Source organism: Tachypleus tridentatus, chromosome 6 (assembly GCF_004210375.1).
Source record: "Tachypleus tridentatus isolate NWPU-2018 chromosome 6, ASM421037v1, whole genome shotgun sequence".
NCBI classification, from domain to species: domain Eukaryota; kingdom Metazoa; phylum Arthropoda; class Merostomata; order Xiphosura; family Limulidae; genus Tachypleus; species Tachypleus tridentatus.
This window is the reverse complement of record NC_134830.1, coordinates 20,602,123-20,617,235: the sequence shown is the minus strand read 5'-3', so window position 1 is coordinate 20,617,235 and position 15,113 is coordinate 20,602,123. Positions and strand designations below refer to the sequence as shown.

Genomic DNA, 15,113 nt, shown 5'->3' with positions numbered 1-15,113 from the left:
AGGAAAATTAATAACGTACATTAAAAGTGGTATAAGAAACCCTGTTATCAAACACTAAAAATCTTAAAGTCAACAAAGTGTCTACAGAATGTTGTTAATATATTAAACGTAATAACTGTCAAGTAAATGTTATTGTTTTCCGGAACTTGTGTTCATGACGTATTGGACAAAGTCTCACGAAACTTTAATTACGTGTGTTAGTTGTTCCAGATTGGACATTCAGCTCTTGATACGCTCAAGTTCACGGTTTACATTACACATCCATCTAAGCTTGCAAATCACAGGTATCGTATCCGGGTAATAACAGTTGCACTGAAATACTTACATTTGTGGGAAAGCCACTAAAGCTGTCGCCATCTTTAATTCTGAACTGTTGACCGGAGGAAAGGCAGCCAGTCGACAGCACCTTACCACCAACCATTCACGCTAAGGGACTGACTACCACTCTTATAACGTACCTACAATCTCGTTTGTGTAGGAAGGATGTTTTGTGATATATCAGAGATTTGAAACCGGTTCGACAGCTTAAAAATCCAGTAAGCCACAAGGCCAGTCAGCGTCCTTTGTATTGAAAGAAAGTTTCAGTAAAAGCATATATCAATCATTCTGTATGATATAAGTATCATGGTCAGGTATAAATAATAATAATTTTCTTAAATTGATAGCGTAAACTGACTAGTTTCTTGGTTGTTTCATACAGAAACGTAAGAGCTGAGATTTGTGGACTTTCCATCAGGTGCGAATATTTTGTCAGAGTATTCTTAATTTATAAAAATAAATATTTATATGTGTACATGAGAGAGAAATATATTAATTTTCTTACCAATAGGCGGCCCCAGTAGCACAGCGGCATGACTGCAGACTTACAACGCCAACGACAGGGACTCGATAGCTGGAATGAGCAGAGAACAGTTAGCCCATTGTGTAGCTTTGTGCTTAATTACAAACAAGCAAACTTACAACTATGTTTAAACAAAATGTTAAAGCAAAATTGATATTTCTGTTACATATCCATTTTACTTATAATATACCGGGTGGTTATGGTGCTCGAATCATAATCTGAGGGTCACGAGTTCAAATCCCCGTCGCATCAAACACACTCGTCCTTCAGCCGTGGAGGCGTTATAAAATGTGTTCAGTACCACTATTCGTTGGTAAAGGAGTGGCTCAAGAGTTATCGGTGGGTGGTGATGACTAGTGGCCTTCCCTCTAGTCCTGCACTGCTAAATTAAGGACGGCTAGCGCAGATAGCCTTCGAGTAACTTTGCGCGGAATTTAAAAACAAACACAACAAAACTTATAATATAAAATCAAATGTTTTGAATATAATACGCTTATAACATAAAATTTGACTGAAGAAGTCGAGTTGCTTATTAGCTGTACGGTTCTATTCAAATATTAAAAAATGCTTTAAAAGAGATTGGAGCTACTATTAATAAAGTTTTAAAATTATTACAACGCCAGTTTATAATACAATCCATCTGCAATTTATAGTTAGGTGTTCTTTAGAAGATTTCTTTAGAAGATTGAAGAAAAATGCGAAGCATTCAGAGCTGAAAGACGGAATATTATTCATCTTAAACATTCTTTATAAAAAAAAGATAAAATATTGAATGCTAATGAATTTATTAACTTTGTCAACTTCATTATTATTATCATTAGTGAAACTTTAAACAGTCGTTAAAGGGTTGAGATACTTTCAGCTTTGGCTATAACAAACTTAAGTAGAGATCTACATCAAAGGTTTCCATTAAACAGCGAAAATTTTTGATGCACAGCCACGAGTCTCTGGGGACATAGTTCTTCATCTAAAATCCTAAATTACTTTGGTTTGAATTTCGAGTAAAGTTACACGAGGGCTATCTGCGTTAACCGTCCCTAATTTAGGAGTGTAAGACTAGTCATCATCACCCACCGCCAATTCTTGGACTACTTTTTTACCAACGAATAATGGAATTGACCGTTAAATTATAACGCTCCCACGGCTGAAAGGCCGAGCATGTTTGGTGTGACGGGAATTTGAACCCGCGACCCTTGGATTACGAGTCGAGTGCCTTAACCACCTGGCCATGTAGGGCCGCACGTTTATACAAAACAAATCATATTATGTTGTTGGTTATATGTCTAACCTAGCAAACGCATATAGTATATATAGAACAACAGCACATTTTTGAAAGCTTCTCGAGCCGCAAGGGCTATTCGTGCCACAGAAAGTCTGTTAGTGGCGTGTATTCCATTACTCTTGTTTGCAGGAAACTATTCGCGTCTTAACAGTGTTGAGGATTAACCGGATTTATACATTCTGTTAAAAAACGTAGTAATGGCGATATACTAAGTCCACTCTACTTCACAACCAATGAGAAGTAGTTCCATCAGAATTGTATTTTTCTGTGTTTCAATCCGATAACGTTTATATATATCCGTGAGTTATATACAGAAATTGTTTTAACACACTTTTGTTTGTGGTTTGGTTTGAATTTCGTGCAAAGCTACACGAGGGCTATCTGCGGTAGCCGTCCCTAATTTAGCAGTGCAAGGCTAGAAGGAGGGCACCTAGTCATCACGACCTACCGCCAACTCTAGGTCTACTCTTTTCCCAAAGAATAGTGGGATTGACCGTGACATCATAACGCCCCACGGCTGAAAGGACGAGCAGGTTTGGTGTGACGGGGATTAGAACTTGCGACCCTCGAATTACGAGTTGAGTGTCTTAACCACCTAGCCATGCCGTGCCCTGCCGCCAGCTCCTAATTCTTACTACTTAAGGAGAACATTTTAAAATCTCAGTACCACCATAAAATATTTCTACAGTGAAAAAGAAACAAAAAATAAGTCTTACTCTTTCCGTTACCATAACAACAAATAATTCCTAAACATTACAAGCTGAGTGACATAAACTCAAGACGAATGACATTCCATCCTTAATACTCAATCACCTGAGAAATATAACATTTTAGTTATTTGAAGTCCTTGCTGAAAAATACAAGCACACTGAGATAGGTGAACGGTTCGCTTCAAAAGATATCCAACAGCTTTTCGTCAATGTCACTTTCACTCAACAAAGTGTGAAAAGTATGGGGAATTTCACGTCACAAAAATGTGTATTATTGGAAGTAAAATACACTGGAAAGGAGCTCCACTAAACATGTGAGTCAATACGTTTTAATGGACAAGAAGTATCCAGTTATCTTTTAAATGATATTAAAATAAACAGAGGATGTATTAGCTTAATATCAGAAGAATATATTATGAGTTAGTTTTTGTATTTATCAATAAACTACATAATTAGTACGACAAAAATTATATTACAATTAGGAGAAACTGTTTGGGAGTCTTTTAGGTTATTGCTAAGTAGTATAGTTTGTTTGTTTTGAATTAAGCACAAAGCTACACAATGAGCTATCTGTGCTCTGCCTACTACGGTATCGATACCCAGTTTTAGGGGTGTGAGTCCGCAGACATGCTGCTGTGCTACTAAGGGGGGAGGTCACTAAGTAGTAATGATTAGTACATCAGAAAATTAGTTTTGTGTTTAATGTGGTGTCAAACAACACCAATGAGTAGATAAGAGAACAGTCTTAATTCGTTACTAAGCAACAACGATGAGTCAGCGATAACTTTACAGAGTTCGCACTGGACACAGCAGATTGCTCAATGTGACTTTGTACAGAACAAACTCAGGATTCAAGAATCTTAATATTTCTATCTTGGTCTTCCCACACATCTGATGTACAACAAGTACAACATTCATAGTCACTGACACATAGAAGCATTTAGCTTCACTATGAAAACACCTATCAGGTATTTATAATACTGCATTTACAAAACATTGTCGGACACTTTGACTGGCAACAAAAGCAACTACTTGTTTGAAACACTTGTATTTTGTATTTCATGTGCTCTCAGAGTTTTATGTAAACTTACTCGGTTCATTGTGTTTTTGTAAACATTCGCTTAGTCCAACAAAAATTTTGCACAAGATTTCACCAAACGTCAAACTTTTAAAAACCCGCCAGATTTACATCAAACAAAAATGATACAAAATGATAATCTTCGGTTGTGATTAATTGTCTTTATATATATTATTTATTTTATCACTGCACGTTCTAATTATATGGTGTGTGTGTTATTTACAAACTGAAAGCCCCAAGCGGTAAGTCAGCGGACTAACATCGTTAAAATTCTGGTTCGATACCTACTATGAACAGAACACAAATACCCGTTTTGTTGCCTCGTGTTATACAACAAAAAACTGAACAGTTTATGCTGCTGTACCTTAGAGTACTAATTTTTTCATCAAGTTGTAACATAACTTCTTACCATATTATAACATTGTTTTAATTTTACATTTATTTGTGGGTAAAACTGGTAGAAAGACGAAAACTTATGACTACGTAAAGTTATATCTAACTTCAGGTCTCTTTTTTATCTCGTGCTCTCTTTTTTCTGTTGAGACGATTAGACTGAGGAAAATCATTCTACTGACTAGTAAGTGAATTCTACTGAGGATCTGGTTAATCGTGGAAAACCTATTGTAACGTTGATGTTTCTCTTGAGCAAGCTTAGTCAAGCAGCTAGAAAATAAAATCTACTAAGAACCCAGTTACTTAAGTGAAGCTTTTTTTTTTTTTTTTAGTTTCGGAGTTCCTGCAAGTAATAATAATAATTTGTCAGTTCGATGTATGATGGATTTGTCATATATCTTTTTCAATATCGATATTTATTTAAGTTAAATTTATATTTTAAAATGTGCATAACTTGTACAGTTAAATCTATATTACGAAATTCTCACCTATTCACTAAAAGAGTAGAAGATTCTCGAGTGTAAGAATCAACAACACATGTCTGTACGTAAACCACTAGAGTATTGTCTATATTGTTGTACAGCCTGAAATTACTAGAAACTCTTCTCTCACGCCTATAAATGTAACCAACTCGAAGCGCCAAGACACAATGTATGTTATTGTTTTGCTATAATTCGTATACTATAAACCTTGGAAGCTCTAACTGTTATTAATGCTTATTAATCGAGAACATCAGATATTTGATCACGAACGTTTATAGATTTTTAACATTACAAACTGTTTAACTTCAGCAGATTCATATCGAACATCAATATTTTTACGCTACTACACAAAACTTTATCGATGGAAAAACTCGACATATGACCAAAGGAAAAAAGAAAAAGGCAGACCTGGCTAGTTTCTCCGTTAAGTAAATTGTACCTAAGTTAATTCGTGAATCCTCGATAATATATCTAATTCCAGACCATATAGAAGATCAATATTGTTTATAAATTTGTAAAACTTCTGTACATAAATCATTATTTATAATAACCGTTATCATGAATTGTATTGTTGTTTGTATGTTAAAATGTATTTGTGTTAAGAAAGAAAATTTTGTTTATCAATCTTGTTGGCAAATAACATGAATTTAATAATCAGTGATGTCCAGAAAACCCACTTGTAGCGAAAAATATATATGTAAAAACGGTTCGTTCGGGTGGAGAAAATATTTTATGTAAAGGAGCGCACAACGTTTCGACCTTCTTCGGTCATCGTCAGGTTCACAAAATTATGTTGTTCGCTCCTCTACGTAAAATATTTTCTCAACTAAACGAGCGGTTTTACATATATATCATGAATTTGATACATATCGACATTCAATTAACTCACAAATTTAAATTATCGTTTAACTCAGTTTCAGGCTATTTCAAATTGTAATACGTAACAGATAGTAAAATCACGTCAAAACACACAGGAAATAGATCCATTTTTAGACTTTTAAATGTGTCATGAGTGCATAAAAATAAACATTGCACAATCCTATTATATATTACGTCTCTAAAATTAATATTAATATATATATAATTCAAGTGTCTGTCGGTCATTCAGTCGGTCCCACTCGATTTTTCCGAATTTCGTGAATTACGCGAGCCCAATTCCACCTTTTTTTTTTATAATACATCATCTTTTAATTGTCCGTTCCCATTTTACTTTAATTTAGTCGCTAGGAAAGGAGTAGGTAACTCCTAAATATCGGTACTTTTTGTACTTGGCCCGACATAGCCAGGTGGTTAAGGATCTCGACTCATAATCTAAGGGTCGCGGGTTCGAATTCCCGTCATACCAAACATGCTCGCCCTCCCAGCCGTGGGGGCGTTATAATGTGACGGTCAGTCCCACTATTCGTTGATAAAAGAGTAGCTCAAGAGTTGGCGGTGGATGGTGATGACTAGCTGCCTTCCCTTTAGTCTTACACTACTAAATTAGGAACGGCTAGCACAGATAGCCCTCGGGTAGCTTTGTGCGAAATTCAACAACAAACAAACAAACTTTTTGTACTACATATTATTTACTATTCCTTTATCTATGTCATTAATGTAAATAAAAAAAAGAGCAGTGGTCCTAAGACTGAGCCATGTGGTACACCACTTACAACAGTAATCCTGTTTGACTGAACTCCTTTTATGACAACCCTCTGGTTTCTTCCATCAAGCCACTCTTCTATCCAATTGATTAACTTATCCACCAAACTTATAAAGCTAAATTTCTTTGCAAGCCTTTTGTGTGGCACATTGTCAAATACTTTCTGAAAATCCAGATACACCAAATCTACACCTTTACCTTCATCTATATAAACAGTAACTTTTTCAAAGCATATCAAAAGATTTGTACGGCAAGATTTTTCCTTGGTGAAACCATGTTGACTATCTGATAAAATTCTAAACTTTGTTAAATGGCTTTGCAAAGTATAGTTTATCAGACTTTCTAAAACTCTTTCCACAACTTATGTAAAACCAATAGGCCTATAATTATTGGAATCACTTGTATTACCTCCCTTGAAAATAGGAGTGACATTAGCTCATTTCCAATCTGTTAGTACTTATCTACTATTCAAGGACTTATAACAAAAAATTGTGGCAAGTGGCTGAGATATCCAATGCTTGACTTCATTTAAAACCCTCGGAGAAATATTATCTGACTGAAACACCTTATCATTATTTAAAATTCCCAATTGTTTTTAACAAGCTCAGAATTTATACAGTTATCTGTTCAACTTTTTTTTCACCTATCAACTTCTCAATATGATGAATGCTAGGTAAATACATAACCTACCCATTTTATAACAATCATTTACAAGCCTTCCTTTATCACTTCTGAAGAGTCCTATCCTCATCCTAACATTTTGTTTACCACTAATGTACTTTTAAAAATCCTTACTGTTAATTTTTAGATTTTCAGCCAAATTTTTTTCATATATCCTTTTGGATATTATAATTTCCTGTTTGACCAACTCTCTTGATTTTCTTTAATATCAATTTATTTAAATTTGTGATGCTTTTCATTTTATTTCTTTGTGAGGAAATCTGTTTTGTTTTGTTTTCTTACAGCTACGTTTTTCTTTCTGTAAAGAATATATGTGTTTTGAATATTGAATAAAACTGTATGTACAAATTTTCCTCATTTGCTCAGTGTCTCCAAATAACTGAGCTGCCCAATTCACAAATAATAATTCTCGTGGCATCTCTTCCAAAGTTCTTTTTTTTTTCTAATTTTAAATCAAAATATCATTATTCCTTATTTCTATATGCAGTAAAGCATCAAGAGCTCGGCATGGCCAGAAGGTTAGAACGCTTGACTAGTCATCTCAGGGTCGAGGGTTCGAATCCCCATCACATCAAACATGCTCGTCCTTTCAGCCGTTGGAATGTCATAATATGACGGTCAATCCCACTATTCGTTGGTAAAAAAGTAGCCCAAGAGTTGTCAGTTGGTGGTGGTAACTAGCTGCCTCCCCTCTAGTCTTATACTGCTAAATTAAAGATGACTAGCGCAGATAGTCCTCATGTAGCTTTGCTGCAATATTCAAAAAAGCAAACAAATCATCATATCTGACACAGTAATAGTCACTTATAACTCGGTGTTCCCAAATTTACACTCTCTCAACAATTTATATATTAGAAGTTAACAATAAATCTAAGATATAATTATTTATAGTAGGTTCCTTGACCAACTGGTGAAAAACTCCATCTTGAACAGTCTCCAGAAACCTCTCTTCCTCAAGGTTTGACTTAAACATTTCTCAATCAAGATTTTTTAAATTAAACTCACTCTTTATCTTCAAATGTTTTTATTAGCCCCTTGTACTTATTAATTAGTTCCTCTGATTTACTCTTCCTTATATCACTACCCTACACGTGCACAGTAAAGACTGTAATCCTATAATACATATTCTTTTACATTCCCTTTGCTTTCCCTTCTCTCGTAGTTCCTCATGTACATAAGCCAATTGCTGAAATCTTTGCTCAGTAAAATAGGATGTTTACAATTAAGTTCCCTACTTTTAACCCTAATACTACTCTATCTAACTTCCTGAATGTCATTTTTAATCTTAGCTGATGCTTTCATTGCATGTATGAACTTAAGGTCCTCCTGAAAACCTGCTGTAATTTCCCACAGTTTATATTTCTCTTTTTCTATTTCAACTTTAGTTATGATATTCTCCAACTTGCAAGTTCTACATATGAATTGATCATCTCTATTACTTTCATAAAAGTGCATAGTAGTCCAGAGTTCCCAGATAAAATCTTTTCACTGGACCTAACATAGCGAGAATTCTTAACCTGTGAACTAGTCTTAACCCTTGTATTATTTGTAGAATTAAAATAAACATTCGATATCATCCTTAAACGCCAGTAAGCCCGTTGTTCACCATGTTAAGCCGAAGTTCAATAACTAACTAGCTCTTTTGGACTGCATTTATTAAATAAAACTATTTAATTTGTCTTGCAGTCTCACTGTAAGTTGAATTATGTATGTCTAAGCCTAAAAACAGTTACACATACCGAGTCAAATCTAACGCTATACTACACATTACACTACTATTTTAGTCCTCAATCTTAAAAAAAAAATCCAGTTATTTTTTGTTATTCAACTGTCATTTATATAAATAAAAATAATAAAACTTAATAATTTTCAAAATTCCATAATATTATAAGAACTTAGCTTTCTTTTCTTTTCAAATAGCGCTCTTTAATAAATACATGCGCGGGTGTGTGTGTTTGCACTGTATTTGTGATAAAACAGTATTATATATGTTCCTGCCGAACTGGTACAAACACTGCTAATTAATTTAGAATAATCATATGGTGTGCTGTCCCTGATCAAGTGTAAATTCAATCCTAGAATTCCAATGCAATCATTAAGCTTTCTACGCCAACAGTGAGCAGAGAAATAACGTTAATCCGTTTATCTCAAAATAGACAGCATTGCGATATATAACTTACCTCAGCGTTACGCGAGATGCATCACGTATTTCCTCCGAAGCGGCGGATGATGTAAATAAAATTTGACGCTCAGAGACTGTAACAGTTTTGTATGAAACTGCACATCCCTTCATTAATGTTTTGTTATTATAATCATTGCTTTAACGTAACACCACTACTAGATGTACTGTGTATGCGATATAACAAAGTTTCCACTCTGTTCAATACTGGCAAAAGATATTTGAACTCTTAAATTTATTATACCATCAATTTACTCAAAGAGGTTTCTCAGAAACGAGATAAGGATTATGAAGAACACATTAAGTTTTAAAATCGTGTACCTATCACACTCTTAGGCGAAAATAAAACTTGCATAATCTATTGAAAAAGTATCCTAACGTGATTTACTAGCTCTACAGTTATTAGAAACGAGGTTAGTTGCATGGACTTGGAATACTGTAAAGTATGGTTCCACTATTTTGCAGACAATCGAACCTCCTTCATTTAATGTTACAAAACTTTTGCTGTGGTTATTCTTGAAAGAATCAATGTAACAAGTAAAAAAAATCGTTTCTTAAATGTAAAATGATGTAGGAATGGTTCTGACAAAATGAATGTAAACAAGAATATAGAGATTATACAACTATACATAGATCATCTTCTACAACACTTTTCAATATTAAAATTTAACGTTATTGCAACTGAAAGTTGTATATTCCTAACTCTTGGCATGTAGCTTATCATAGTGTCTTTGCCATGTCAATGTAAATGTACCGTAACTAACAGCCTAGGACTTAAGACAAGAAAAGACGAAGTTGTATCAGAACATGTCTTGGTTATTACAGATCATCGTGTCCATCCTTACATTGTTTTATATTTACAAAATGTTTTTATTACTTATTTTGTGCAGGAGTTAGATTCCCCTCGGTGGACACAGCAGATAGCCTATTGTGGTTTCGCTATAAAAAAAAAAAACACACACACATACTTATTTTGTGACATTTTTTCCTCTGTCTAAAAGTTAATCTATTATTGTGTAATACACGTTTTAAAATTACCACTACAGTCTACTCGTCTATTAGTTATTATGACATCGTGCACTGCCTATAAACACAGAGTATATTTAGGTTTAAACTGATATTAGTGTTAATTTGTAGTTATCTCGACTGCAATAATGATAATAAAGATGATATTTCTGGGAGTTGGACAATTTCTGGTTTAGTATCTTAGCTATGGTTTCTTGCCTTGTTTTGGAAATTGTTGGTAGTGATGTAGACAGAAGAGGTCCACGATAAGGAACCAGTAAGGTACATTTGGATGGCACTGGAAATATGCACACGATTCATTGACTGTGAAAAGGCTTTTGCATTAAAAAACTGAAATAATGTCTAGAAGATAATGGCCTAGATGATACAGCATTAATGGCAAACAATGTTGATAATCTACATATACAGTGCTGGTGGATAAGACCGAAAAGGCAAATGAAATATTCGGGGTATGGTTAAATATGAAAAAGAAAATTGTACTAATGTGAAAGAAAAAAGAACACAAATAGGAAATTTTAAATAAATGAATGCACCTTGATTTGTTCGTTTGTGTTTTTTAATTTCGCGCAAAGCTACACGAGGGCTATCTGTGCTAGCCGTCCCTAATTTAGCAGTGTAAGACTAGAGGGAAGGCAGCTAGTCATCAGCACCCACCGCTAACACAAACTAAGAAACATCCCACGAATAGTGAGATTGACCGTAACATTATAACGCCCCCACGGCTGAAAGGGCGAGCATGTTTGGTGCGACGGGGATTCGAAGCTGCGACCCTCACATCACAAGTCAAGCGCCTTAAAAGACATCTTGGAACAGGAAGTTTCATTGTCTGGGACTCACCTGGTACTTATTTTTTTAACTATTATTCATTTTCTTATACAAATTATATCTTAGAATTATGTAATTTTATTAGAAGCCATTATTAATGACATAAGTGTTGGTAAAAAAGGCCGAAAGCTAAATAAACTGCATAGCTTCTAGTATAATACATAGTAAAAGAAAGACCTGTCCAATGAATCTCCCATTACGAAAGTAACCAGTTTATTCTTTGTTTTTGCAATTAATTTTGTAAAATGCTGACCACAGTCACAACTAATACACAAGTCAGAATATCAGTCCTTTAGCCTAATATAGGTCTAAATAAACATAATAATCATTATAGTTCTTATCCTGACAAAAGCTATAGAAAACAAAATGGAAGAATCCAAACTTAGAACTTTTTCCAGAGTTCTCATCCAGTTCTTTACACATACACAAATTCTTGGTTTGTTTTGTTTTGAATTTCGGGCAAAGCTACACGATGGCTAACTGCGCTAGTCATCCCTAATTTAGCAGTGTAAAGCTGAAGGGAAGGCAGCTAGTCATCACTACCCACCGCCAACTCTTGGGCTACTCTTTTACCAACAAATAGTAGAATTGACCGTCCCATTATAACGCCCCCATGGCTGAAATGGCGAGAATGTTTGGTGCGACGGGGATTCGAACCCGTGACCCTCGGATTACGAGTCGAGTACCTTAACCACCTGGTTATGCCAGGCCCACAGATTCTTGGAACTATTTTACCAATACTGTCATAGTAATAATGTTTGGATATCTTCTGCACTTACAGAAGCAAACTAAGTTTAACAACCATAAATAAAATCAAAATATTAAATAATATCTGTAAAAATACACTAACAATAAGTAAAACCAAAAGTTATTAATTTTCTTTAAGAATTAAATACCACCTAAATTTTGAAAAAAAGTTACGTTTTTTGCTTTGTTACTTATGTTTTTGTGTCTAAATTTAACAGAACTATAAGTCACATTATTACTGTTTCAGTATTACTCTATTAATATCAAAGGTTAAAATGGTCACCAATTGCCTTACACTATGTCAAAATAAAATACTTTAATACAATGTATGTACTTATTTCTTCGTCCTATATCAGTGCACAGGTCAGTAGTTAAGTGTCAGTTTCCTTCTAGTATCAAACACGTATTAATTGAAACACATAGAAAGAAGTCAGTACGGTAATACAGTGTACTCATACCAACTGTAAATATACATTTAAAGATTATTTAGCCTGAGGCTCTATAAACTACCCATTGTCTTTGGTTCTGGGTTCACCACAATCTTCTCTCAGAGATTAGATACTTTTTTGTATAATAACGAATTCAAAACCTCAAGATAAACATTTATCAAAATTTTTATTAAAAGGCATTTTAACTAAAATATCCAGAATTGTAAATATTTTGATTATCTTGAGTCAAATAACCCTAGGTGTTTCATTGCTTAACCTGAAAAATTAACCTTGATCCAAAATTGCAACATTGTAAAAAATCAAAACAAAAAACTTTATGAACATACTTCTACAGTCACAACTTATCTGTCAGAACTTACAACACTGAGCTCACAAAATGTGTTTTACAAACATAAAGGACTTACCTTATTTTGTAGATAATACATTCAAATCTTTTGCTTAAACTGATTTCTACTAAAATACCTTAGAGTATATTTGTCTTTGACAGAACTTTAAGATTCTCTATTCAGCATTATGGTAAAATATTTTTATTAATTTTATGAAAAATACTTGATTTGTTATAGATGTAATACACCAGACAGATTACCATTTGCCTGATTCTTAGAAAATGTCAAAGTATTAATTTTCCTCAGTGTAACAATTGAAATAATTATTAAACTAATTTTGTTTTGTTTTTATTTTTCATATTTAAAACAATATTATAATACCAGAAAATCAACTCTGCAATTCATAACTATATAATTTTGTAAACATTTAATAAAGAAAAAAAACTGGTAAAACAGAATAAAAAAAGAATGAAGAACTGAAAATACAACATTCTAAAATTGTTTAATAGCATCTTTAGAATTAAATGTTCAATGATGCACATTTCTTTAAAACTTGAACTACTTTTATATTATATCGGCTTTATAACCATTGGTGTTTTAACCATTGTCTTGCAGTTTAATACTTATGAGAAAAAACCATTAGCACATCCACTATATCATAAAGAATAGTACACAATCAAAATGCGTGAAACCATCAGTTAATACCTACTATGGAAGATGTGAACTTTAAATGGCCCCCAATAGAACTATTCTACATACTTGCATAACTGTCAAAATAATCAAGCTTCATAGTATCCAACAAGTCCCACAGCAATAAGCAGTGGATATAAAAAACATTTGAGAGAATTCAACTTTACAGGGATATTTCAATAAATCTTTCACACAGCATTTTATTTAAAGACAGTGAAATATTCTGTCCTTTCATTACAGAATACAAGTTTTAACATCTCTTCCTACTTTTAACTCTGAGAATAGAAGAAATGAAAACATTAATTATATATTTGCTCCACATTGGAGAAAGCAACATATTTTGGTAGTTTACAACTTCAAATTTTCAGTAAACATGTTTTCTTTAATATTTTCAAGCAAGATTACATTTAACAATACAGAGCTTAATATAATTTCAAAAGTGAAAACAATGCAAGTAATACACCTACATTAAGTTTTGCATTGATAAATTAAGTCTTTCTTTAATAATTTATATCAGTAACCTTTTAAAGATGTTAATGAAATACACCACTGGTCAAGTGTTCCCTCATTTCCATCCATTATAAAAACATAACATTTGTGTTTCCCGTCAAAACATTCAAATATAGTCTTTGATATAGTCTTCATAGCTTTAGATCATTTTCTATTTCTCTCTTATAGTCTTTACAACTTAAGGTCATCCACAATTTTAGAAGCTATATTTTTAAACCCAATGGATGTTCCCGAAATACGCTTAAATCTGACCCCATTCAGAGAAAGCCGAGGTAACCTGCATACTTCAATCTCCCATTGAACAAGAGAATTGGAAATCGGATCACCGTGTAAACAAAGCAGAAGGTATTTTTCTCGGTGCTCATAGGCACAACAGTTCTTTTCTAAAACTTTGCATAATTCTTGAATTATTCCATTTGGATCACGTGAAGAAGTGGTCTTCATATTCCAAGTGAATCTTAAGGAACGTGGCTTTACTTGCTCTTCATTTATGGATCTAGAGAAAAATAAAGTTAATTTGTTAACAAATACATGCAACAAAAAACATAACCATCAACTCAACAAATCAGCACACTTTATACACGGGTAAACAAATGGGTAAGTGCACACATATACAGTTAAAAATTTACTGTAGCAATATACTTCAATATACCTCTCCAGAGATGCAATTACTTGTGCAACATAATGAAAATGAATCACTCGGCACCCCTTGTTAACATGACAATAACATACTGCTAAGGTATTTATGTTACAAAAATATGAAACAATTACCAGTTACATTGATCTCTGCTAAAAACTACTTGAAAAGGAAATACTCATTCTAATTTTAAGAAGAAAAAAAACCTATACACAAATTTCAATCTCTTCTCAATAAAAACAACATTAAAATAAAGAATTAAACAACAGTCCTAACCTTTTACTAAATTTTGATGAAATTTTGCTCAATAAAGAGGATCTACCACCAGGTGAACAAGAGGGATCCTGAGTATGAACAGCTACAGTCCCTGGGCCACTCTGTGCCCTAGTGTAATGTCTTTCTCGTGTCTGTCCACTGTGGAAAGTGCTACGGTTGGCAGTGCCTCGGGGAAATGGTCTACTTGTAGTGGGTACTAATGACTCGTTTCGTAATGCAGGTTCTGGTGAACTGTAAATGTTATTGATCTCAAACGTATTATATAAGCAGATAAAATACATAAAATATACCACTTAAAGTTACTAATGAAACAAATACTTTGACACAGATCCAAAGTAA

The 15,113-nt window shown here is 33.6% G+C and overlaps 1 protein-coding gene across 10 annotated transcripts in view; it reads right to left on the bottom strand.

Moving 5' to 3' along the window:
- Nucleotides 1-12,484: 12,484 nt before the first annotated feature.
- Nucleotides 12,485-15,113, bottom strand: part of LOC143252064 (MAP/microtubule affinity-regulating kinase 3-like) — a 76,155-nt gene continuing 73,526 nt past the window's right edge. For all 10 annotated transcript variants that reach the window (XM_076503659.1, XM_076503663.1, XM_076503658.1 and 7 more), the window contains 2 exons: nt 14,775-15,005; nt 12,485-14,357 (listed from right to left, as the gene is read on the bottom strand). In XM_076503659.1, the coding sequence (XP_076359774.1) occupies nt 14,033-14,357; nt 14,775-15,005 (556 nt within the window). In that variant the 3' untranslated portion in view covers nt 12,485-14,032. The remainder of the gene's footprint in view (nt 14,358-14,774; nt 15,006-15,113) is intronic.